The 26,053-nt window shown below is 43.7% G+C and overlaps 1 protein-coding gene across 1 annotated transcript in view; it reads left to right on the top strand.

Annotated features, from left to right (window-relative positions):
* CRACD (capping protein inhibiting regulator of actin dynamics) overlaps positions 1-21,787 on the top strand; it is a 31,239-nt gene extending 9,452 nt beyond the window's left edge. Inside the window, exons 2-8 of the mRNA XM_066632910.1 lie at positions 5,902-6,066; positions 7,799-7,867; positions 8,814-8,996; positions 10,209-13,326; positions 16,674-16,864; positions 19,464-19,632; positions 21,627-21,787. Of these exons, the coding sequence (XP_066489007.1) occupies positions 5,902-6,066; positions 7,799-7,867; positions 8,814-8,996; positions 10,209-13,326; positions 16,674-16,864; positions 19,464-19,632; positions 21,627-21,787 (4,056 nt within the window). The remainder of the gene's footprint in view (positions 1-5,901; positions 6,067-7,798; positions 7,868-8,813; positions 8,997-10,208; positions 13,327-16,673; positions 16,865-19,463; positions 19,633-21,626) is intronic.
* Positions 21,788-26,053: the final 4,266 nt, after the last annotated feature.

Raw genomic sequence — 26,053 nt, 5'->3', positions numbered from 1 at the left:
GGTGTTCAATGCCAGACCGCATGCTGTTTGACTGTCTCGTGCAGTGGTTGCATGCTTAGCAAGGAGCTTTGTGGAGTGGCCGATGTGGGTTCTTGTCCTGGTGCACTCTCTTCTTTTGTCCTTGCCATGGGTGTTTCTGGTCAGTCATGCTAAAAGTGAGCATCTTGCTGGCAAGGGTAAGTCCCTTGGCTGGGTTCAAAGCATCTCTCTTGGCTCCCAGCTTGTGCCTTGGTGCAGTGAGCCACCAACACCCTGCTTTGCCTCTGTGTGTTGAGGCTCCCATTGTGACTTATCCCAGTTTCTCCCCTCACAAAGGAGTTTCTTACAGCTGGCAAATGACCCCAGAGGGACTTGAAGCCTTGCCATGGAAGGGGATATGAGTTTGTTTGACATAGCTGTCCTCTTCCATGGGAGCTGTCTTCCTACCCATGCTTTGCTCAAAGGAGTATGATTGGGAGTATGTGTTTGCTATGAGACGAATGGAAATCCTGAGCACAGACATACCCAATACTTCTTTGCTTTTGCTGCTTTGCTGCTAATCCTATGTCCGTTGAATTTCATAGGACTTACTTCTGAGTATTCATGCATAGGATTGTACTGTGTGACTCCAGTGTAGGGATCCTGCCACTGTGTAGGAGATGGGGATGCTGAGCATCCTTGTATTGTGTGTGTGTGTGTGTGTGTGTGTGTGGTGTGTCTAGTATCATCTCCCCATGGTTGTTGATTTTTGCATTTTTAACTTTTAATATTATCTCTTTCTTCATATAAATTTAAAATGGACTGAATCAGATTTTCAGGGGTTTAATCATTTGGGAGGTGTATTCATCTCTGCCAAGACACAATGCAAAATGTTGACCTTAGCCACGCTGCGGATGACTCGTCATTTCATTTTAATTTCATCACATTTCTTATATGATATTCTTTATCTTTCCTCTGTATGAAAGAGTAGCTCTTTATTGAAAATACATCTCCGAATCCAACAAGCTTGTGTTTTTAAAAGTTCAGCATATATCCTTTGAACATTCATTTCCTCGTGATTTTCTCACATCAAATGACAGGCAGGGAGATGAAACCTTATGGAAAATTTCCCTGTAATTTGCAAAAAGTAATAATAATAATTAGCTGGCTCCTCTCTCCTAGCTGGGTATGATTCACTTTGCTCTTTCAGAGAAAGAAATGCTATTTTCCATTAGGCTGTTAAATATACTTTTTAAAAAGTTTCATTCCCATGTGAAATAATATATAACTGTTGACCCCGTTCAGGCATACTCATAAGAGATACTGCTTTTGTTGGGCTTCTTGTAAGTAAATACCATTACTACAAAAAGATAACCATAGACCGCTGTGTACAATGACTGACTATTTATAAAGTTGTGATGCCATATCCCTCCCTAAGTCCCTTTTCACTGGCTCCCTGCCTGCTCCTGAATCCAGCACAGGTTCCTTGTATCTACCTTTAAAGCCCTTTAAGGCCTTGCCTTCCCCCACCACTTCTCAGCTTTCACATTCTGGCGCACTCCTACCTGCGACCTTTAATCCTCCTGATCCACCATCTTCAACTTTCTGAAGGTCTCCTGCTCCCTCATTTAAGCCTGTCCTTTCTCCCTTGCTGCCTGTTGTGCTTGGAACTGCCTCATGGAACACCTGGAGGGGGCCTGCCTCATAGGATGGTTGTGAGAACGAAAGGATGGGAAGAACTGTGTGCACCACCCTGAGCTCCTTGGAGGACAGGTGGCATAAAAATGTGGGAAATAAATTGTTACCCTGCACATGCCCAATCTTGTCTGATCTTGGAAGCTAAGCAGGGTCAGGCCTGGATGGGAGACCGCCATAAAAATAAAAGGGTCAGGCTTGGATGGGAGACCGCCTGGGAATATCAGGTGCTGTAGGCTTTATACCATAGTCTTTCGAGACTGAAGATTGCCAACCAAATACCTTCTGAAAACTCACCTTTTTCCACAAATCATTTGGCATCACACCTTAATCCTATCCCCACTGTAAGTAATCTATTATGTGTAACTGGAACCATTGCAGGTGCTACCTCTTTCCCCTGCCTCTGTCCCATTCCTTTCCTCCGTTGTTTCCCATTATAGATTGTAAGCTGCTCAGAGTGAGGATCTTTTTCCTCTATGTAAAATGCTATGCATTCTGGTTGCATCTTAGTGATAATAGTAAATAATTAGCGAGATCTGTGAACACCAGGAGTCATCTGGAACCACTGACCTTATTACAAATGTGTTCTGCTGATCAATATGGTACCAGAAGCAGGGAAAGAAAAACATGCTGGTTACTTACATGCAGTCTTTCTTTGTGTGTGTGTAATGCATAAACCGGTTCTCAGGAGCTGGAGAAATTTGTCGATAGCCAGAAACGGGAAGAATTAAACAGGACTGGTACAAATATTATAGGCAATAGGGAGAGAATGGTGATTTCTGAGTAAGTACATAGATCAGTGTTTCTCAAGCTGTGGATCAGGACCCACTAGGTGGGTCACAAGCCGATTTCAGGTGGGTGCCCATTCATTTCAATATTTTATTTTTAATGTATTGGACTTGATGCTACCTTGGTATGTGACTGCATTGGGAAAATGTTACAGATCTGTACTTTTAACAGGCTACTCAGTATATGCTTGTAACAATGATAAACAATGGGACTTACTCCTGGGAAAGTGTGGGTAGGATTGCAGCCTAAGAGTGTTAAAAATGTTCCTGCTTGATGATGTCATTTCCAGTGGGACCTGACAGATTCTCATTCTAAAAAGTGGGTCCCAGTGGTAAAAGTGTGAAAATCACTGATATACGTAGATAGAAACGTTGATGAGGCAGTGTGCCTTGATTGTGAGCGACTCAGAGAACACCTGGCAAAATCTCATCCAAACTGATACTTTAATTCATCATTTCTTGGCACTAATATTAACCCTCGACTTAATAATTCAATCTTGGTCCAGTAGATGCTGATGTTGAGATTGGTTGTGCAGTGTTTGATGGCAGGGTAATCCATACATTGTTTCTGAAATAGATAAATATTTCTATCCATAGATTTCTATTGGAAAAAAATTATTTAAATCAGTTGCATGCTCATTTAACAGGTTATGGAGACATTCAGTTAAACTATGTTCCTTATTAGCGATTTCCAGAAATGTTCATGATTTTTATGGCTCTGCATTTTCTGGGTAACATCTTGTGTTTCTGACCCTTACAAGCAATGACTTTTCTTCTGGAGCATGAGACCCTTCCTGTAGAGCAGCGGTTCCAAACTCTGGGCTGCTGTTAAGTGTGTGTGAGAGAGGGACAACGGTGCTCCCGGTCTCACGCTGTTGCCGGAGACAAAGGGCTATTTTTGAACTTACCATGGGCAGTGCTGACCCTCTGGGGGGTGCAGGGAGTCCACAGCTCCCTGCAGGGCTCCACATGCCTTTGAAACGTTCAGAACAGCTATTGTGAGCCATTTCCAGTTTGCGTTGTGAAACCAGAAGTGGGTCGCATTAGCCATTTTGAGGATTTCTGAAGCATAGGGAGCCCCGTAGAAGGGACCGTGGGCTCTCCACACTCTCTAGAGGGCCAGCGCTGCCCATGCTGAGTTCAAAAATAGCCCTTTCCCCCCAGTGACAGCATGATCCTGGCAGCGCCATCGCCCTGGTTGGGGCATCTCAACACCCCAGTTTCAGAGCCTCTGCTCTAGAGCAGGGGTGCCCAAACCCCGGCCCTGGGGCCACTTGCAGCCCTTGAGGCCTCTCAATGCAGCCCTCAGGGAGCCCCCAGTCTCCAATGAGCCTCTGGCCCTCTGGAGATTTGTTGGAGCCCACACTGGCCCGATACAACTGCTCTCAGTGTGAGGGTAACTGACCTCTTGTGTGAGCTGTGGGATGAGGGCTCCCTCCACTGCTTGTTGTTTCATGTCTGTAATGCAGTAGTGGCAGCAAAGGAAAGGCCAGCCTTGCTTTGTGCAAGGCCTTTTATAGGCCTTGAGTTATTGCAAGACCTTCATTCAATCATATAAGTTCATCTTTAATATATTCATTTATGTAAATCTATGTAAATTTATTCAAATTTTAAATGTCAATTAATTTTTTTTCCCTGGCCCTCGACACAGCGTCAGAGAGATGATGTGGCCCTCCTGCCAAAAACTTTGGACACCCCTGCTCTAGAGGAAGGTCACTTCCTCCAGAGCAAGCAACTCTGGGTACTGCTGTCATTTTTTATTCTTGATGGAACTCTTCCTGTTTATGAGAAGTATTTATTGTCATACACTCTTTTTTAACTCATCGTCTGGCACATATTTGTCTAGCTGTGTACCACCAGGGGATAGCTGGAGGTTTGTAATGAGGGGGCAGCTCAGGACTTTGTCCCATGGCTCCCAGGAACGTGGCAGTGAAGGACCATATGCAGTATGTTTGAAGCAAAGAAGATGATTACATTGTAAACATTAAAGAATAAGGGAGCTCATACTGTCTATTCTAATCTCAGAATTTGTGTACTGCACTTCATTCTGTAACTCATTTTTTAGGATGAGCATGTATTACTACCCAAGGCTAGATCACGATGTTTGGTGCCTGAGGCAGAATATTCAAATGGATGCTTCAGCAGCCCCCCAGATACACTCAAATATTGCTGGGACCCTGTGGTGCCGCAATTACTGTGGCACCGTCAGGGCTTCCCCCCTCGCTCCCACCCCACACCCTCAGGGACTTACAAGGTTCCCTACTCCCTGATAAGAGTTTGGGAACCTCTAGCTTAGAACAACAGCCCAATGGTGAGGCTGGTGCACCAGATTGAGCTGAGTATCGTAGTGCAAAGCTGGTTCCATAGCTATTTCCAAACTACTCTTTCAGGAGGAGTGTAGCCCCTGCCAGAATGGGTTGTCAATTCATAACCTGGCTTCCAGGTTCCTTCCCAACAGAGCCTTTGCCTTGTCTGAATCTAGTTTCAACTTGTTCCCCCTCATACATCTCATGACTGATTTCAGACACCATGTACAGGAAAGTGCCTCATACAGAATAAGACCACTGACAGTGGCTCTTTAGGGTTTCAAATGGGTTTTTTCCCCTACCCCTATCTGGAGTTGCAAGGGATTGAGCCTGGGACCTTGTACATGCAAACACGTGCTCTGCCACTGAGCTATAGCCCTTCCCTCCTGATTTCAGCAACTTGGAAGCCACAGGGCTTGTACTGTAGATCGAGCCTTAAGAAGCCCACCTGGTTCTGAGGAGAGATCAACGGTGTAGCTAAGGGATGGCAAGGATCCATTGCCCTGGATACCATGCCTTGAGGAGGTGTCTTAGAGGCGAAAAACTGGAAGTGCCTTTCAGAGGCCTCCAAGACAGTGGTTCACAGAGGAATGGCCCTGCTCCAATGTTAGTGACAGTGCTTCAGAGATCACTGCATTACCGCTGCCAAGGAGCTTTTTTACTTTCCTGGGGGGCAGTGTTGGCCTCCTGCAGGATGCTGGAGGCTTGCAGCCCCTCTGATCTCCTCTGTAGCTTGTTTACAAAGCCCTTATCTCCAATCTAAAGCTACTTCTGGCTTTCAGGGAAAGAGAGGTAAGGGATGTTTACTGCAGCTGAGGAGGAGATTGTAGGGGGCTGTAGGAGCCCGGTGCTGCCCCCCAGGTGAGTAAAAAAGTCCTTTGGCAGGTAGCGCTGTAATCTCCCCGGGATGTCTCCGGGTGCCAGATGCCTTAGGTACACCACTGGGAAAGATTATAATCAATTTATTATAATGCTTTGTTTAAAGACAGCTTTTGTTTTCATCTGTTCAATTGGATCAGTCCATAGTAAGTGTTGAATAGTTACATTTTGTATGTGTGTGTGTGTGTTTTTAGATTGGAATAATTTATGCAGAAGGAGAGTGTGAGCTTTGATGCCTTTCGTTCTCTGATAACTGTTTTTGTTTTGTTTTCCAGCAACAGTTGGCCAAGAATATTAAATTTGGCCAGCCTCCACAAATGACTGTTTCGGTGAAGGCAATTGGGGAGGCAAATGCGAGTTTTGAAGCTGATGTTTTACTGAGTAGCCCCATGGAGACCGAGACACAGCAGGATACTGTTCTCCCAGAGACCTGTAATAAAGTAAGTGCTTAAATCAAGCATATTCACTGTGTAGCTAAGACTGTCGAGCTCACTGAGGTAGAGCCAGTGTCCATTGAAACGTAGCAAAGCTCACTGAGGCTTTTTACAGGTTTAATAGCCCTTGATATCTTCCTATCTAATAGAATGTATGTGATCTGAGAAACTTGGAGATAAATGTCACAAGTGCCTGCTCTTATGTTCTTATAGGAACCTGCCTGAATCAATTCAGGGAATTATGCCAGTGATCTTCTATCCTGGTCTCATTATCAGCGCCATGTACTAGAAATAATACTACAAGGTGAACCATAGTCTTGTGTCCTGAAACCTTGGATGCTGTTTCTGTGTAGACTCTTTGAGAAATGCTGGAGGAAAAATCAGAACTGAGTCTGCCTTTATTTCTCAGACCACAACACTGGCTTCTCCATCTGTTTCTGCGTGCATGTCTGAGATGAATTTAGAACATTTAAGCCTAAAGGGACCTGTTTTGAAGTGCTGCAGTCTAGGAATTAGCACAAGCCGGCAGAGATGAACATATTTTTGTTCACAGAGCTAAACCAAGAGTTAGAGCTTAAAAAAAAACAACTCTGTTTTTTTAGAGGCAACTGTCTCAGTCTCTTGTGCTCTTTCTCCCCTTCTTCTTCTTAGTAATTTTTGACCACAAAAATAATTAATTTAGAAAAGATTTAGAAATCTTTTAGGTTTAGAAAATCTAGATTTAAAAAAAAAAATTAGAAATTAAGCATGCACAGTATTGCCCCAGCATCTAAGGAGTTAAAAGCAAACCTATAGCATTGAGACTAGTGCCCCAATCTTATCCCCTTCCCCCACCAGTGTAACTAGCAGTAAAGCAGTAAAGTAGAGACTGCTTTACAGCTGTTGTAAAGCAGTGGGCATAGCAGCCCCACTGGCAGGGAGTCACAACAGCCTCCCACACACCAGTGGGCCCATGGACACCTGCTGGAGCAGGTCAGCCCGCACAAGGGGTTGGAGGGAGGTGAGGAGGGTGTTAAATGGGCAGGGTAGGGAGTGGGCAGAATGGGGTGGTGGTGGTGGTGGGGAGGAAGGCAGATCAACCCTGGGAGGGGAGGGGATGGGTGGTACGCTGAATCCTGATCTGGGCCTGATCTGTCTTCACAGAGGAACATGGACATGTGCCAGTGATTGATCTGGCACAGGTTCACATTGCCACATAGTCGCTGCTGGGGCTTACCCCAAGGAGATGTCCAGCAGCCGACAATGTCCCACATGATGGGGCTGTCGGGCTGTAATTCATTTAAAAAAAACCACATATGCAGGCAACCTTGGACCTCATAAATAAATTATGTTATTTGCAGACTTTCAGGGACAGAGTCCTCAGATACATATACCTGGATTTTTAAAGGGATGGGTATGCCATCCACATGTTTGCTGCTGCAAATATCAGTTTAAGACTTGTGAACATATAGCAAAATATAGGGCTGCCTTCAGTTCCATTGCATCCAAGCCATGCATTCAAGCCATCCCCTAATTTATTTATTTATCTGTAGTTACATTTATACCCCACCCTTCCTTCAAAGAGGTGACATATGTGGTGGATGGAAGTGAAATATTTGTGTGCTAATAATTGTATGCTAATTGTGTGCTAATAATTCAGTGCAAAAATATAAAGGGATGTCATGCCTCAGAATAATGTAATTATACTGTTTCTGTAGCTGGAATTGTGATCTTTGGCAAACCAAACCTTCTTTTCTAGGCAAGTGACACACCAGATTCATTAAGCCCTGTAAGTTTGCCTGGGACAAAGCATGAAGCAGAACAGAAGGTAATAGTCCAGAAAGACCAACTGTGTTTGTGTGTGTATTAATTAATTATTAATTAAAGGTCCTCTTCATGCATTACATCTTCCAGTATACCCTTATAAGAATATGTGACGATCAATTCGTTGCTGACTCTGATGTGTTTCAATTTTGGGTGGTAAATAACCCCTGGACTGAGACTCCCATAGACTGTGACTGGCAGGGAGAGGGGGCGTAACTGCTGTTTGTGAAGGAAAAAAATCTCCCATTGGTGGCAGGAGTGTAGGTATCTGAATCTGGGAACCATAAAGGAGGGAGGGATAGTGGGGACCAAGAAACAGCAGGGGTGTCAGGGGGGCCTGAATCTAATCAACCTAATCTAGTCTAATCAACCACATCTTTGGCAATGAGTCTTCAGATGAATATCATTCAAGGCACTTAAATAAACAGCTGCTAGAGCTGGAATGTATGCACTTGTATAAGTCTTGAGGGCACAGTCCTAACCAATTTTCCAGCACTGACATAGCTGTACCGGGGGACGGGACGGGACGTGCCCTGCATCCTGCAGTAGAGAGGCTGTCAAGGAGGCCTCCTCAAGGTAAGGGCATGTTTGTCACCTTACGTTGGGTCTGCATTGCAGCTAAATCAGTGCTGGAAAGTTGGTTAGGATTGCACCCTAAATCTAATAACTAAAGTACTGGAAATGCCTACCCTCTTGGAGGATTTCCTCTGTGGAGCCTGTAACAGTCTGGTTGGATGCCATGATTTGGGAGTATGCGTGGAAGAGGCAGTTCTCCTGCTTGTCTGCAAAATGAGCTGTTCCTGGGAAGCTGGTTATTATTGAAGGAAACTTCTGAATTTTGCTTTGAGTTCATTTCTGCTGATACTGATGGATACAAAATTTCTTTTCTTTGAAAATCTGTGAACTAAGCTGATTAAAATAACATCTTCTTCTCCACTGGATGTGTACAGATTACACCTGTGAAATCATCTCGGCCGAAAAGGCATCATTCACCTTCTGGCACAATTGAAACGGTGAATCTTGATGCAATCCCTTTGGCGATCGCTCGTCTGGACAACAGCGCAGCAAAGCACAAGCTCTCTGTTAAGCCAAAAAATCAGAGGGTTTCCAAAAAGCACAGAAGGTTGTCAAAGGTAATTTCTATAGCCAGACGTGAAAATGAAATGCTACGTAGGCCTGAACAGCCATTTATAATAAGCTGCAAGACATTATAGTGTCCACTAATTGAGCCTTGGTAATAAACAGGAGTGACCCATCCCTTAGGTGAGGTGAGGCAGGTTGCATTTGCAGCAGGGCGAGAGGGTGGTACAATCAGGGTACCCTTCACATCAAGTGTGCCACTGCCACCACCTCCTTCCAGCCTATCACTGATGCATCAGATAAGCAACAGATCTGCTTATCTGCTGACTAAATACTAGTGGAAAGTGGATCAACTGCCTTTTCACCTTGCTCCAGGCATGATTTCTTCAAACTCGGAAGTGCAGGACTTCTGGTTTGATATACAGGGTCTGCCTGACTGAAGGAGGTCCTTCGTTTGTGCAGTCCCTATAAATCAACCTAGAAGTCCTGCACTTGCACAGCTGAAGAAACTGCACAAGGGCATTGATAAGCAGGTGCTTTTCTTTCTCTTAATTGTGCAGAGGTGGCAGATCGCAGTTGGCCTTGGGTGGTGTTCAAGGTTGCACCACCACTGGTAATAAGTACATAAACATTTCTAGTGTATTAATTTTTTTTTTCTAGCCTGCTTGCTCATCCATATATGTCTGTGCTAGTCACATGGTAAAGGGGGAGAGCCTTCACCAGTAAATGGGCAGCCCAATGCTGTTGAACTGCTCTACCAGTGGAACTCACATTCCACTGGCAGGAGGAGGAGGATTCTGGCAGAAAGCCACTTCTGTTGGCTAGCACTGCAAAGCCACTAGTGCAAATGCTCGCAGCCTGGCACAGTGAACTCTTCACTTACTCTGAGGAGACCTCTCCAACTGAACCTCCCATTTTAGGATGGCAGTCCAGATTCCAAGCCACAGTAAAGGACCTTACTCTGCCGGAATGCTGGTTCCAGCAGCACACAGCCCCAAAAGGATTGGGGTCCTAGACCATTAACGGTTGTTAACTTTGTTCAGTTCCAGGCTAGGTACAGCTTGAGGGCAAAGCCTGCATGCTGGACTTCTTCACACATCAAACATTACATTATGCAATGCTATAATGTGCTGTAATATGTAGCAAAAAATATTGAAAAAGTGTCTTAACTCCAGAACTATTTAGGCTTAACAAATTGCTACTCTGTACAATGGAAGAGCATAATACTAATGTCAGTTATATCTGTTTTTATTTTCTAACACTAGGAGCTACAGATAGTGTCGGAGTTTGAACAAGAAATCCCAGAATTGCAAAGGTATGAACTCTCACATCATGATGGCCATCATACTGCAGACAAGTCAAGCCAGCCAAGGAGGCCAAGAACAGAAGGAGGCCAAGAACAAGGAGGCCAAGAACAGAAAACAGAAGGCAAAAGAAAACAAGAAGGTGATTGGCCAAACCTTGAGACTGAAAAGAAAATACAAGCGGCAGATGCAGATGTAAAAAATCACCTGGAACACAAAAGACTTCAAGAATTTGGGGAAGGCCAAGGAGAACAAGAAGGAAAAAAACAGAAGCTCCAGGTGGAGGAGAGGTTTTTGAAAATGGAAGAGAGAAAAGGTCAAGATGAGAAGAAAAGGCGTGAAGACCAGAGTTATCAAGAACATCAGGAGCTCAGGCACAAGGGAATGGGGGAGCAAAGAAGGAAGGAAGAAGGACTTCCAGAATGGGAGGTACAAAAGCAACAGGCAGAAGAAGAAAAGCATCAGGAACTGGAACAAGGAAAGCAATCAGAAGAACATGGGCATCGGGAACTGGAGATACAAAAGCAACAGGAAGAACAAAGGCAGCAGAAGCTGAAGGAACAAAAGCCACAAGAGGAACAAAGGCACCATGAACTAGAGGCACAAAGACATCAGGAAGAACAAAGGGATCAGGAACCAGAGGTACAATGGCAACAAGTAGATCACCGACAGGCACGGGAAGAACAAAGACAGCAGGAACCAGTGGACCAAAAAAGAAAAGAAGAAAAGGGATATCGAGAATTGGAAAGAAAGCAGCAACATGGAAAATTGTTACAGCACAAGGGAGACAAGAGGCAAGAACAAGAGAAGAAACATCTGCAGGAAACAAAATTCGGGCACCAGGAAGGGCAGAGAGGACAAGAACTGGAAGAGGAAACACGTGAGACTGGAAAGGAGGATGAACTGAACCAACAAACAAGTCACCATCAAAAAAGACAGAAACAAGAACGACAGAAAGAGAGAAATCTAGAAGGTGGAGAGATGTTGCAAGAGAAGAAAAGCGCCATGAAGCTGGAGAAGCACAAGAGACCCGAGGAGCGAAACCAGCATCTGGAGGAAGTGCCCAAGAGCAAGGATGAACAAAAACAGGAGGACCCACAGAAGACAGTGAGATCCTCAGAACATGGAGAATGTGAACCTGCAGAACTGAAACAGCCATGGGTCGAAAAGAGGACACAACTGGAAGAGTTAATAGAGAAAGAAGGGGGACAAAAACGGGAAGAACAGAAAACTCCTGGTTTAGAAGTACAACAGCCACTCAGACAACCAAAAGAACAAGACAAATCCTTCCAGTTGCCACTAGTCAAAAACATATGTTCCGAAGAGAAATGTTTGGAAAGAGTTGAGAAAGAGCTTCCACTTAAAGAGGAACCAACAACACAAATGATAAAGCAGCCAGACAAAGGGCAGAAGGAAGACGAGCCCCTACGACACCCTCAGAGGAAAGGTACTGAAGTTCAGGAGCAGGAAAGAATCCTAGGGGAAGAGCTGCGGTGGCAGGAAGTTGATGCCAGGCAAACGATGCCCAGGGGATTCACTTTTCAAGTCTCCTCTGGAGAAAAACAGATCATATTTCCAAAGGTGAATCTGAGCCCCGTTACTCCTGTCCAAGAGGCACCAGCTTCTTCTGCCGCAAAAGTAGCAAAGAGTCCAAAACCCAGCAAAGGTTCCCATGCTCTCCCGTCTGCTTTGTGTGTTCCACATACAGCGATTTTGGTCACTGGAGCACAACTCTGTGGCACTGCAGTAAATCTGAATCAGATAAAAGATACAGCTTGTAAATCTTTCCTTGGCTTGACGGAAGAAAGAAAAATGATGGATGCACCTCCAACAGAAAGCACTCAGAAAATGCCTCCTGATGCCAAGTCTAGCCATGGGAAAATGAAGCAGCCTCAAGATTCATTGGGCAATCAAGCCATATTAGCTGAATGGGCTACTATTAGGTCCAAAATCTTAAAGAGTGCAGAAAATGGGAAACTTAACGAGAAAGACAAAGGAAACCTCAGCAGGCACAGCAATGACTGGGCGCCAAAAGGGCGAGGGGCTTCCCACAGCCAGTTACGGAAAACTTTGTCTGCCAATGCAAAGTTTTCTATAACTCCTGCATGGCAGAAGTTTTCAGAAATCTCAAAGGCTAATAATGTAGATGTCGAGAGTAAAGCTGTGCCCGAAGCAGAGAACGCAGCAAAGCAGATGGGTCCACAGCCTGATGCCAACCAAGAGGCAGTTCATCCTGAGGCACCGACATGTACAGCAAACGTGCTTGGCATTCCTACAGGGAAAACCGAAGCTCCCCACAAAGTGGCAGATAATACGGAAGGTTGTAAGTTTGCCAAAGATCTTCCATCTTTTCTCGTCCCAGCTGCCCCGCAGTCTCTAAGTAAAGAAACATCCCAGCCAGAAAGCTCTGTTGCTATGGAATCTCAACAGAACGTCGGTGTGAGGAAATCGGACAGGATGTCACCAAGCGGAGAAGAGAACGTGTCTCCGTTTGGAGTAAAATTAAGGAGGACAAACTATTCTGTGCGCTTTCATTATGATCAGCAAGCAGAGCAGAAGAAGAAGAAGCGATACAGTGCAGGAGATAGCTTTGATGGTGTGCCCACCCCACTTGTTTCACCGAACAGTGAAAAAGATGCAAGTAATACCTTTTTGAAAGAGAGCAAATTCCCCAGCCAGGAGAGAAAGGACTCCTCGGCTACTGTGAATCAGATTCAGGTGTCTCTACCAACTAGTAGCCAGGTGTCTGCCCCTTGTAAAGAGAAGCCTGTCTGCAAATCTCCACTCCCCCAGAAACCTGCACTGGCGCCGAAGCCCATCAGCCAAACCCCACCAACATCCCCTCTCTCAAAAATGCGCAGATCTCATTTAATGGAGTCTATGGGGCAGAAAGGGGCCAAAATGGAACCTGACACCAGCTGGAGAAAAACAGAACCTAAAGAGAGTTCTCTGCATTCCCACACTCAGGATGCAAGCAAGAATGAAGAGGAAGAGTCTAGGGAGAAGAAGTCATTTTTTCCATCCATCACAATGCCATGGAGAGAGAAGGTTGAGAAGAAACCAGAGCCATTGAAGAAAGGTAGGCCAAAGCCCAAATCTGGGATGAAACTTTATGATGAACTCAATAATAATAATAATAATAATAATAATAATAATAATAATAATAATAACTAGGTATTTATATACCACTTTTCTGGTCATCGGATTACTCCTCTGACTTTATTCAAGGCAGTTTACATAGGCAGGTGTTTCTAAATCCCTCAAGGGGATTTTTACAATCATAAAGGTTCTCTCTTTCAAGAACCAACAACATTTCAGAATGGATCTTCCTGGTTTTGTCTCACTTCTGGCCTCCACTTCTCCCACGCAGGCTGGCAAGCAGCTCCATCTCTCACATGGAGGGCAGCCAAGACGCTTCTTGCTCACACCAAGAGCAGGTGGAATCACTCAGCTGGGCTTGTCAGCTGCTTTAAGTACTCACCATTCTCAGCCGTTCAGGGAGCTGCCGGTGTCCTCGAACTGGCGACCTTCTGTTATCTTCAGGCTAACGGAGGCTCTACCCTCTAGACCAGACCTCCTGCCCAAGAAGTCTGAACTCAAGAGCTCAGTGCCCAAAATGTCCATCTTAAACAGCAACACGTAGTTATCTTAGGGCCCAGCCCTATCCAACTTTCCAGCACTGATGCAGCCTTGACAATGGGTTTCACACTTCATGCTGTGTCACTGCATTTGGGGAGTTATGTTTGTTCCCTTACCCAGTGGTGTAGCTAGAAGGGGGGGTGTAAAGCACTAAGTTTTGCAGGCACATGAATGTGCCGTGCAAGCAACCTCTCTCCTTTGAATCCATACCAGCCATACCACACCGCCCAGAATGGCTCCAAAGGGGAGGTGCCACTTGCACAGCATGCTCAGTCACCTGCAAAACTTAGTGCTTTACATCCCTTCTAGTTGTGCCACTGCCCTTACCTCAGGGCCGCATTGCAGGTGCCTGTATGCTGGAAAGTTAAATGGGTTTGGACCCTATTAGTTGTTGATTTTGTTTTTTTTTTTTTGCTCACTCCTATACTCCAGCAGTATTTTCTGGAGCTGCAACATGGAGTGTCTTTATTTTTCACACCATGAGTGAATTCATACGTGCACAGTCACTTCTCAATTACTATCACATATTTTCCTGTATCAGACAGTCCAACTTAGATCAGACATTGCAGGGGGAGATTTTGTATCATGTCATATCATAGTAAACACATTGTTTTCATGGTGATGGTGCCAGATTGCTGGGTAAAGCTCTGCACAGACCAACTATTAGTGAAAATAGTTGACACGCTTAGCTCTGAGATCATGAGGTACGCTTGGATGTGTAGATGTGCCCTAAGAAAATCCTATTCCAATTCACATTTCCTGACAGCAGACATCTTCGTGACTTGAGTTCACTCATTCATCACAAGGAGGAATTAGCATATGTAAATTTCCATGTGAACTGGAAGTGTACACATATCTGGGTACATGTGATTGCTATTATCACAATAGTCATTTCTGAGGTGGTGTTGCCCTTCCTGTGCCCTGGGGATCATCCCAAGGGGGCAAGTCCACATTGTAGGGATTAAGGAACGACATTCCTTCCCCTGAAGGTCAGTTTTGGTGAGGAAAAATGACTACCTCGAGGCACGGGAGATGCTGCCTATGCCAATTGATTAATTCCGTCTTTGAAGAGAATATGGAATGGGACCAGTATCAATGGGGGATCCATTCCAGAATTCGCCACCCATGGATATTGAATTCTGCAGATATTGAAATTCAAAGCTGGAGGTCCTCTGAGGCCCTCCAGCTCCAGGCTTAGCATTTTCGAGTACTGAAATCCATGGATGCCAAACCCTTGGATAAGGAGGGCCCACTGTACTTGTTTCTCTTACAAGGGGTGGGGTGGGAATATTATGAGACTGTCCTGTACTGAATCTTTGGATGTGCAGTTCTATTCATTTGAATCTGAGGTTCCACTTCCTAGGGAGTGTCTTTGGTACAGGCTCCAGGCAGTTGGAGGGTTGTAAGGTAAGAGGGGACCAAACTGCACTCTGGTTGTTGGGGGACTGTTTTGCATCAGCGGCCTGGCTTCTGTGCTGCCGTAAGGTGCCCTTGTGCTGCTGGAACACTAGTTCTGACAGTGCAGAAAGTCCATAAGACTGGGCTGTTAGTGACTTGTTTTATTGAATGGAGAGCCTGGCGCTAGCAGAACTGCCCATACAGCATCAGAGTTCCTTGGGCATCAAGGTATTACTGCATAGTGGTGGAAGCCTTTCCTGCAGGCATCCTCTGTGGACCTCTAAGCTCCATGCTCATTGCGTGTCATTTGCAAACTTGAAAGTTCACTCAAATATCCCCAAATAGCATATCAAATAACTCCAAAATTAAACCCCTACGCTTGCCAGAAATAGATGGAGGTGTTAGCGCTCACAGATGCTTACAGATAAAACAAGTTTTGACATTTCTAGGACAGCTTGCATTGAGATCTAAGGATGCAAAGAATTGTTAAGAAAGTTTGAAAAAGTCAGCAGCACCAAAACAGCCAAATGTTTTTTTCCAGAACCACACAGTCAACCTCACAATCAATGAAAAAGAGATAAAAGTGAAATACTTAATTGCTGTATTGAGGCCAAAGCTGGCTTAGCTAGTGGGTTCAGCTAGTTAAAAACACCCTGTTTGGGAGGGGTGTAGCTGTGCCTATTGGCTGCTTATTATTTTAAAGGAGAGATTCGCTGTTTGTCATGGGGGGGGGGGAAGATGCAGCCTAGAATTCAGCTGAAGGGGGCGTGTTTCATGAAGTGACAAAATATTATATTTTCCAAGCCATTTCATTGAACTTTCATTGAACAATGAACTGTTTCATTGAAAGTCTAACTATCTGAGTACTCCTCAGGGCAGGATGCCAAACTATTTCTCTCTTAGAGTACAGGGTGAGTCCCCAGTTTTCAATTCAATAAGTCCCCATTTTACAACTTGAACCATCCTCATATGTAAGATGTCTCTATTACAGAGGTTCCCAAACTGTGGATTGGGACCCACTGGTGGGCTTTGACCTGATTTTTGGTGGGTAATGGAAAGATCAGATAACTAATTGCCTCAAGCCTTGAGGCTTTTAAAAAATAAGATACTGTCTTAAAAAAATAAGATGCTGCTAATTATCTTGCAAAGAGCTAGGTTCCTGCAGTTTGCAAGCATGTGTAAATATAGGAAGATAAATGTTTGAGGGTCTTATGATTATTACTACTTATAAATGAATGAATATTATTTCTTTCTAGAGTTGCCTTTTAAAAATCTGGTAAACCTAGGTGAGTCCCAGTAGAGGGTGTTTTAAGAAGTGGGGCCTGGTGCTAAAACGTTTGGGAACCGCTGCTCAAAAGGACTCCTTTCACCTTGCACTCTGTCTTCTAGAAAGGCCAGTTCTTCAGAGCAGACATTCCATTGATGGCTCCAAACTGATGGACAAAGTTGAGACGGCACAGCCACTCTGGATTACACTGGCACTGCAAAAGCAGAAAGGGTTTCGGGAGCAGCAAGCGACCAGGGAGGAGAGAAGACAAGCCAGGGAGGCGAAGCAGGCTGAGAAACTGGCTAAGGAGAATGTAAGTACATAGAAATCTCGTGGATGAAAAACAAAAACTCAAAGGCTCTGATGGGAAGTATTTGAGTTTTGCTCATTTTAGAAAAAAGGTAACCTTCTGCGACTAAAACCAGTGGGAGATGATAATGATTAGCCATGTAAACTCTTCATTTTAAGAACAGATGGATCTGTCTTTGGACCACCTAGTTCGGCATTACAGACTGGTAGCCAGTGGCGTAGCTAGAGGGGGTGCAAAGCACTAAGTTTTGCAAACACCTGAACATACCCTGCAAATGGACACTTCCCCTTCCCTTCGGAGCCATTTTGCTCCCACTGCCCAGAATGGCTCCAAAGGGGAGGGGGAGTGTCTGCTTGCTTGCACCCCCTCTAGCTTTGCCACTGCTGGTAGCAACTCTCTAGGGGTGCAGAGACAGGAGAGAACCTGCCATCCAGGAGCATACAGGGGAGATGATGGGGTAAGTATTGCAGGTGCAACTTTGTGCCGTATGACCAGGCCCTCCCACTAGCCATTAAGAGTCATTCTGGGCCGTGATATTGAGTGGGAGGAGCAGGTTACGTGGCATTTTTTGAAGCCTGCAACACTTACCATGCCTCCTCCCCTGTAGCTACGCTATGGTTGGACTACTGCATGCAAAGCATATGTTCCACAATTGAGCTAAGCCCTTTCCCTATAGGCAGGTGCAGACAATTCCCTGTTTGTAGTAGGTATATACAGGTATGCATCACTTAACAGGGATAATGATTCCTGTTGATATGTCATAAGCAAACATTCAGCCCAATCTGGTGCCATTGTTGTATTAGACACTCCCTGCCAGATACTTTGCTGTGCAGGCTACTGGAAACAGATTGACTCTTTGCATTAAGAGCTTCTTCTTTGTTGCGTAAACAGACACTCTGCTTCAGGCTATGAGGGACCTGATTGCCTCACTAAGAGCCTCTTCATTGTGCTTTGATCACCATTGTATATGTCCATCATCTTTTTAGATTGTGAGCCCTTTTGGGACAGGGAGCCATTTAGTTATTTGATTTTTCTCTGTAAACTGCTTTGTGAACATTTAGTTGAAAAGCGGTATATAAATACTGTTATTATTATTATTATTAGGCATTCGCTTGCTAAGCAATGCAAACCTGTACAGTAAAAAAAACAAGTACAGCCTAGAAGGGAGACTGTGTTAATGTTAACTTCCTGCTTCCTGTTTAATCTTAGTCTCCCTCCTAGGATGCAGGCTGCTTGCCGGCTTATCCTGCTATAAGCTTTCTGCTTATAATGTTTGTTCAAACAAGACACATTCTCACATCATGTGAATGTAATGAAGTGAAACAAAGGCAATGGGGTATGGAGGCACAGGGGTGCTATGGGAAACTGTGGATAACTGTATTGGTGGATACTGGAGATTCCTGTACCCAGTTGTTGAAGACCTTATAGTAGGGATGGGCTGAGACTTGGATTACTCATACAGACTCAAATCAAAAACTTGAGCACTGATTTGGGACTCAAGGGTTTTACCCTAAAAGTGAAGTCTTGAATAGATGCAAGTCAAAGACTTGCTTTTGTGTGTACTTACTTTATTTTTTTTACTGCCACTTCCGAAGCATGACTTGCTTTTCAGAATGACTCAAACTTGAGTCAATCTGATTCAAAAAATGGCTCTGGATGAGTCACAATGGCCACTGTTATGACTCGTGGTGACTCAAATCAAGGGGGCAGAGATTTGGGACTCAATTCGAGACTTGGTACTGTGACTCTGGCACATCCCTTCCTGATAGGGCTGAAGAGTCAGGCCAAACTGAAAGGAGCTTTGGATAGTTGTGGGAGCTTGGATGGAAATGGGAGAGGGCCCCATCAGAGCTTTAGATACAGATGAGATGTGCATACAAATGCATGCAGTAGAGGTGTGCTTTGAACCAGAAGCACCTTTTTTGTAAAAAAAAAAAATAGCTGCTATTGGGGGTGACCCCCATCAGAGGCATGGACGGATGCACGGGGTGAAGAAAGGTTCATCCTTTCCTGGCACACACTTTTTCTACTTAAATTCACGCCCCTGAAGGAGCAATTTGTCCTTGAAGTAGTGATTTCCTCCCTTTCCCTTTGCATCCTGGTTCTAACAGAGATCTTTCTCTCTCACTCCCAGCAATTATTTGTGACCCAAAAAAGACACATTTTGTTTTATTTGAAGGGGAGGGCTGTAGCTCAGTGGTGGAACACCTGTTTTTCATGCCAAATGTCCTGGGACTGCACACATTTGCCTGGATGTCCAGTTTGTCCCTTGGACTATACAGAATAAACTATACTTATCCTTATACTTAGTGGATCAGGCAAAGGCTTTTTCATGCCAACAAGTATTTGGGGAGCCAGGAAAGTTGAGAAGGTGTCTGCTTCATACATCTGCTGTTTTGGTGAAAATTTTTATGTAATGAGGTTGTCTTTTTTGCTGCAAAAGACAAAATGATTTGTTTTTTGCTGCAAAACACAAAATGATTTGTCTTTTGCTTGGGGCCTCCTTGAGCCAAAAGGTGGGCTCAGTAAATGTACCAAGTAAATACATACTGAAAATGTTATTTTATAATGGAGTGTCTCTCCCTTTGACAATGTCCACTAGGCCAGCATAAACAGTCAGTCAGATAGCAAAAGCAGTCACCCCAGCAGGACAAGTGCAGTGCTGAAACCCGCAGTCCAGGAGGAGGAGAAGAAAGTTGAGACTGCTACTTCAAGACTTGAACGCAGAGAGCAACTCAAAAAATCCAACACCCTTCCTACATCAGTGACAGGTATGAGGGTGCTTGTTTTCTCTTATGATCATAGCCATTGTAATTGCTATGAGAGCTTTGCAGAGTTCTGGGTGAGTGGTCCTCTTTGGCAGCTCACCCTGCACCTGCAAATTCATGTTCCAAGAACCTGGTTTATTTCGTGAAGACAGATTGCAAGTGTGTCTCAAAGTAACTGGCATAAGTTTTTGAATCTAGTGATTAGGAAAACAAAAGGAGTGAATTGGCTGTGACAATCACTGACAGCACAATTCTAAGTATATTTTACCAGGGTTGGCGTCAGGGTTGGCCACGTTGGGCACTGATAAGCATGGATGAATGATCACTGATGAGCCCAAGCTCATCTGAGTATGTAAAAATTAGAAATAAGTCTACAGAAATAACAAAATGAAACTGCTATTATCATGTCATAATATACATTATTTTAGTGGATATAGCTTTGCTAAGACCAATAAATATGATTACATTATATATTTCTAACTGATGTATATTTTGACCACTTAGCTGAGAGGGAACTTGAAGCATATTTTTAAGGGTAGAAATGTAATTTCCTATAAACCATATGCCATGCTAACCCATCAAATGACAAATACATGAATTCTGATTTTAAGAAGTCACAAACTTAAAATTATCTTCAGTTTTTTTGCTTGATTCAAAGCATAGGCTGTAACTTGTCGGATATACATGCCCTCCCACTTATTATAATGTTCACTGATTATATACGTATTATAATGGTAGCCACTGAACATTGTCTCAAAATCAACCTACTTTAGGATGTCTGCATCTAGAGATATTTCAGCCTTTGAAGTGTACCAATCTTTCAAATATCTGAGTGTCAGTTTCTGCAGGCTGAAATAATTCTTCCTGGTAAAACTATGGGTCAGAGGAATGCAAGACTAATCAGCATTTTTCATAAAAGTACGCGCTGTCCTTTGTAGGCTTTTAAGGGTTTTATTTTTCAGTGTTATGGATGGCTTTGAGGAAATGATGGGGAAGGTGGTGGGGGGTAAGAGGAATCTGTGCAGTGGAAAACAAAATTCTAGTTTTATATGGTGGAGTTTTTCTTTTCAAGGGAGCCTCTCCTTCTGTGCCGAGTAGGCAGACTCATGATAATGACTGGCCTCTCACCTTCCAGCTTATGACCTTCCTTGAGGAAAGGAAGCAAAATCCTTCAGGGCCTAATGTGCAAAGCCATCAAAACCATTAGATATTAGAAAAGTAATAAAAACAAAGAGAATGCAGAAAGTCCCTATGAAACAACCTAGGTCCCCTGACCAAAGATCTGTTTCCCGGGCTCACACCCTCCAGCTTCATGGAGAGCATCCAGGGAGTTGAAAAGGGTTGACCAATCACTTTCTAAATCACACAACAAGAGTTAAAATCAGTTGAAGGTTTTCAGAAATGGCAGTTGTTGGATAGTTTCACAATTAATGCTAAAGGTTTCTTTATACATTACCAGAGCCACTTGGAGCAGTACACACACACACACATTCAAGAGCACCATTATTGATGTTTCCCACTTAGCAGGGTTTTCTTTTCTTTCTTTTTTTTCCCCCCCAAACACATCCAAAAGCAGGGCTTTGAATACTGCTAGACGCCTTTAAAAGGGGATTGGACGAGTTTCTGGAGGAAAAATCCATTATGGGGTACAAGCCATGATGTGTATGCGCAACCTCCTGATTTTAGGAATGGGTTAAGTCAGAATGCCAGATGTAGGGGAGAGCACCAGGATGAGGTCTCTTGTTATCTGGTGTGCTCCCTGGGGCATTTGGTGGGCCGCTGTGAGATACAGGAAGCTGGACTAGATGGGCCTATGGCCTGATCCAGTGGGGCTGTTCTTATGTTCTTATGTTCTGGCCTCCTTGACTTATTTGCTGCCCTCTGCAAAGAAAAGGCACCCCTGCCACAGACCATAAATTACAAAGATACCAAAAGGTAGGTTCATAGAGCGTTGCCATACAGTGATGGATCTTTCCTTTTCCTCCATTCTCAAACAGTGGAGATCTCAGATTCCATTCCAACATCACCTTTGGCAAAAGAAGTCACCAAGAGATTCTCTACATCTGAGTCGAATCCTGTGTCAACAGAACCTGCTTGGCTGGCTTTAGCCAAGAGGAAAGCAAAAGCCTGGAGTGACTGTCCACAAATAATTAAGTAAACAATGTTGTTTTTTGCTCTCTACTCCTGTTTATTAATTGCTCTCACCTTTTCATTAGTATTTCCACCTGACAAAACAAATTGAACACATTAAGTGCATATCCTGGAGGACTGAGAATACTTTGAACTGTTTCCCTGGCTCTCTGCAGTTTTCATCAACATTATAAAATCTACTGCTTTGAGAATCTAGATACTATGGAAGAGAGGAATAGGCACAAAGCTCAGGTTTCATCTTTCTCAAAAGTATAGGGATGTTCAAGCAAATATGTGTTTTGAGTTTGGACTACTTTGAGAATTGCTGCTCCGGTGAATTTTGGCTCCAGGGGGTTGGTTCTCTACTTGCCTTTGGATTTGTTACTACAAACCAAGCAGAGATTCCAGCCGCTACAACTTTTTAAATGAATGTAAGGTGCATGTTGTTTCCCCCATGAGTTATGAATGTAATGCTAGTATGGCAAAATTCAGACATACCTACACTGGTACAGGATTTGAGAGGACCCATTTAATCTGTTACTCATCAAAGCGCCAATCAATATGTTCACTCCTACTATAAAGAGTTTATAGCACTGTATAAGAGCTACACCAGGTATGTGGAGCTTTGATCAGGCTAGCTAACCTACAGTAAGATCCCATGTAGATGTTTGTACAAATTCTGTTTTTTTTAAAAAGAAATATGAATAATGATAAACATTTATCAGTAACTTCTAGCAGAAAGTATCTAATATTGGTTAATATGTGAGAGCCAGTTTGCAGCAAACCTGCATTTTCTTGCTGTATTTCTCTGTGTGATCCTCCAAACCATGCATAAGCACAGATTTAAAATGCATTCCCAGTGTTTTGCTGGCATGATATGCGGAAGCGTGTTACTGTGTGATAATATATAGTAACTTGCTAACACATCTCTCTCTTTCAGTGATGGGGAGCATCATGCAGAGAGAAAAATAGCAGCAATAGAGCATTAAAAGCACACGTGAAGGCAACTCCTCATCTTGAAAATTACATATATAATTTAAATATTAAGACATAAATCCACTCGGCTGAGTAACTACATCCATGCCTGTATAGTTGCATGTTTGGCACTCTAAAGTGTGATGCAGAAGGCTACAATATAGCAAATTTGTGAAAATGAGCAACAGAAGAATTTGAACTGGAACTTTTAACTGTTCAAATTTTGTTCTTGTGGAGAGTGTATATTCTCAGGAAATTCATTCTGTTTTCTGTATTTAATTAGCACCTTGATCTTCAGCCTCTGTGCCAGTGTACCTGCATGTGATGCTGGCAAAACATCATGGCAGCACCTTTGTTAATGGCATGTTTTGAAAACAATGTAGTTGTTACAGCCCCAGTACTTATGTAGTGGTACAGAAATTATAAAAACAGCCTTCAGATTGTAGAATTGACTAAAAAAATATTGCACTGGCAGGTTTTAAAGACTTACTTGTCATGCAGCGCAGACCTAACCCGCCCTGGAGCAGGCAGGCTGGCGTGTCTGTGCTGCATCCAAGGGAGGATTGGGACTGAAAGCAGCTCAGCCGGACCAAGAGGAATTGCTTCCCCTTACCCCAGGTAAAGCCACAGCAGCCCCAATGGGACTACTTGGATCTGCGCCACCTCAAGAGATGGCACAAATCTGAGCAGCCTGGTACTGCCCCGGGCCACCTGGCAACAGGGTTAGGATCCGGCATAACTGCTGACTCCTGGTCCTGCCTCCCACTCCCCACTCTGGAACGCCCACCATCCGCCCTCCCCCTGTCCCGAAATGCCTTCTCCCTGCCCTCCCCAGACCCATGTCGGCCAAGCTCAGCTGATGCAACTCACCTGTTCCCTGGGGCCCGCATTGGCCTGGGGAGGCCTGTGCAAGTCCATGCACAGGCCTGACCCCACTTATGTTGGTGCAAAAGTCCTTGGTGGTACTTTTACTATCTATTACTTTTAGACGACTGGCCTATCTGCAGGTCAGGATTGTGCCCTTAAAGAATTACTACCCCTTTCTGTGAAGGAAACAGTGATGTGTACTGATGAGTAATTTTAACTCTTCTTCACCAAAAGATCATGAAAAAGGATTTCAAAAAAGTGAATCCATATTAGTTCAATTTACTCAATAGGTCTAAACTGGTTTAACATAACTTGAGTTCATCTGGTTTTGTGGTGCGGGCTGCAAGTAAGATTTTCTATCTGCTTCACATAACTGCAAAACGAAAGGATTTTAAGTAACTTGTGAGGCAAAGCGGCGTTTTGCTTGGCTTATTCAACATGATCCACTATCACCTTACTACGCTTGCCTCCCAATCCTATGGGCTGAAGCTGCTAGAAGAATGTGTTTCACAGGCAGCTGCTGCTGAAAAGTAGCCATAAAGCACACTCAGGTAAACCAGCAGGAGAAGTGGGAGAGGATGGAGGAGAATGGAACAGGGCCAGGGCAAAACTGGGTAGGCAGGAGGATGGATCTGGGGCAGGGAGGCTGTGGGAGGGGGCACACTGTTTGATCGTTTTGTAAATGCTGCAAAGTGAATTGTTCTTGGGGCTACCAGCATGGATTTTGTTTCATATTTAAATTCAAACTATGAACAGACGAAAGACTCATTGGTTTTGGGAAGGATTATTAATAAGTGCAAAGCAAATGCTTTCAGGACTCCTTAAGAAATGAATTAATGAAGAGCCTGCAGAATATTAAAAATGGTCCATTTTATTTACTCACACTTAAGTAGGAATATGCTGTTTAATGTTTAGTGTAACATTTCATTCAACCCATGGGAGCTTATTGTCTCCATTGTTGGCCTCCAGGGTTCAGAAGTCCCTGAATGTACAACACAAGCACAGTTGGGCTAGGCACTGGAAGCCAGGTGGAGCAGGAAGATAAGCCCAGCTTGGTGGACTTCAATCTTGTGGTCATGTACAACCCAATGGTAATAACTCCATTATCCTAGATAGATGTAATCCATAGTTGCCAGGAGGAATGCTTATTCAATCGGGGATAGCAGTATGCTATATGCAAATAAAGTGCAGCCCTGCTTTGTTTGGTGCAAAAGCATCCTGCTGGTGGTCTAACATAAAATAAATAACACGTTTAAAATAAACGTTTTAACTGTAAGAAAACCTGAAATCACATAACCTGCAGTTACAACACTCAGCTTCCCATTTTTGCCAATGGGAGTCAAGGGTATGGGGAAGAGGGGTGGGTAGTTGATGAAGTGGGTGGGTTAAAGGAAAACATACTTGTAGAGAAACGTATTTACGAGGAAAAGCTGGTAGTATTTGCATGATAAAAGGAAAAAGGCCTACCAAAACAATCTGAGAAAGTATTAGCATTCACAAGGCGTATACTGTAGTTAGTAACTAGTTCTATAGCTCCAGAAGCAAAGTATTTTCAAGCATGAGGGTATCTAGCGTACTGAAAGTGTATTGTTCAGAGGCTTCAGAACCAATAGCGCAACAGAAGGCTGTGCACTCCTGCTGCCATAGCAGAGCCCCCTCACTTGCCCCACATTCTGCCACCCACCACTTCAGCTAACAGAATTGTCATCAATGCTGATTGTCCTAATTATCCATTAGACAGTTGGGAGCATCTGAACTGTGTCTGAAACCACTTCCCCCTCACTTAGACTATCTGTAATGTACTGATCACCTGATAGGCTATTAAAGCTGACCTCATGAACATTAGGAGCACATTTAGATGCAGCCCTAGTGCTAGAAGTGGAGGCTCTGTGCAGCAGTACTCTTTTGTATTGATGGTAGGGAAGATGCACTTCCACACATCCACCAGTGTCTGGATCAGTGCTGGTGTGTGTATAATATTTCTTTGGAAACATTTCTAAAAGCCTATATTTTCAACATTGTCATTTCATGTAAAGTCCACTTGAAATTTTGCACTAAATACCAATGAAGTGTTACTTTCCTTTAGCTTTGTTTGCAGTCTTTCCTGATGAACAAATTGCTGAAACTCTGTACAAAAAAGTTAAAGAATTTATTCAAACATTTTCAAAACTGATCCAATCACTATGTAGAATATGGTCAACTTTTTTGGTACCTTATAGAAAAGTCCTGTTCCAGAAGAAGTTAGTCATGCCCATGTTCTGTTGAAATGCATAAGGTTACATGAGACAGTAATTACTAAGTTATTCTATTGATTTCAACAGGAGTTGGGTATAACTAATTCTTTTTTGAATTGGGCCAAAATCTTATTTCTGGGGTTATGGATGATTAACCTCTATTGTTCATATAGTGGTGTATAAAATTATAAACAAATGTATAATTGTGGGGTTTTGTT

This window comes from Tiliqua scincoides, chromosome 6 (assembly GCF_035046505.1).
Source record: "Tiliqua scincoides isolate rTilSci1 chromosome 6, rTilSci1.hap2, whole genome shotgun sequence".
Taxonomy (NCBI): Eukaryota; Metazoa; Chordata; class Lepidosauria; order Squamata; family Scincidae; genus Tiliqua; species Tiliqua scincoides.
Note: the sequence above shows the minus strand (reverse complement) of the source record. Positions and strands in the feature narration are given on the sequence as shown.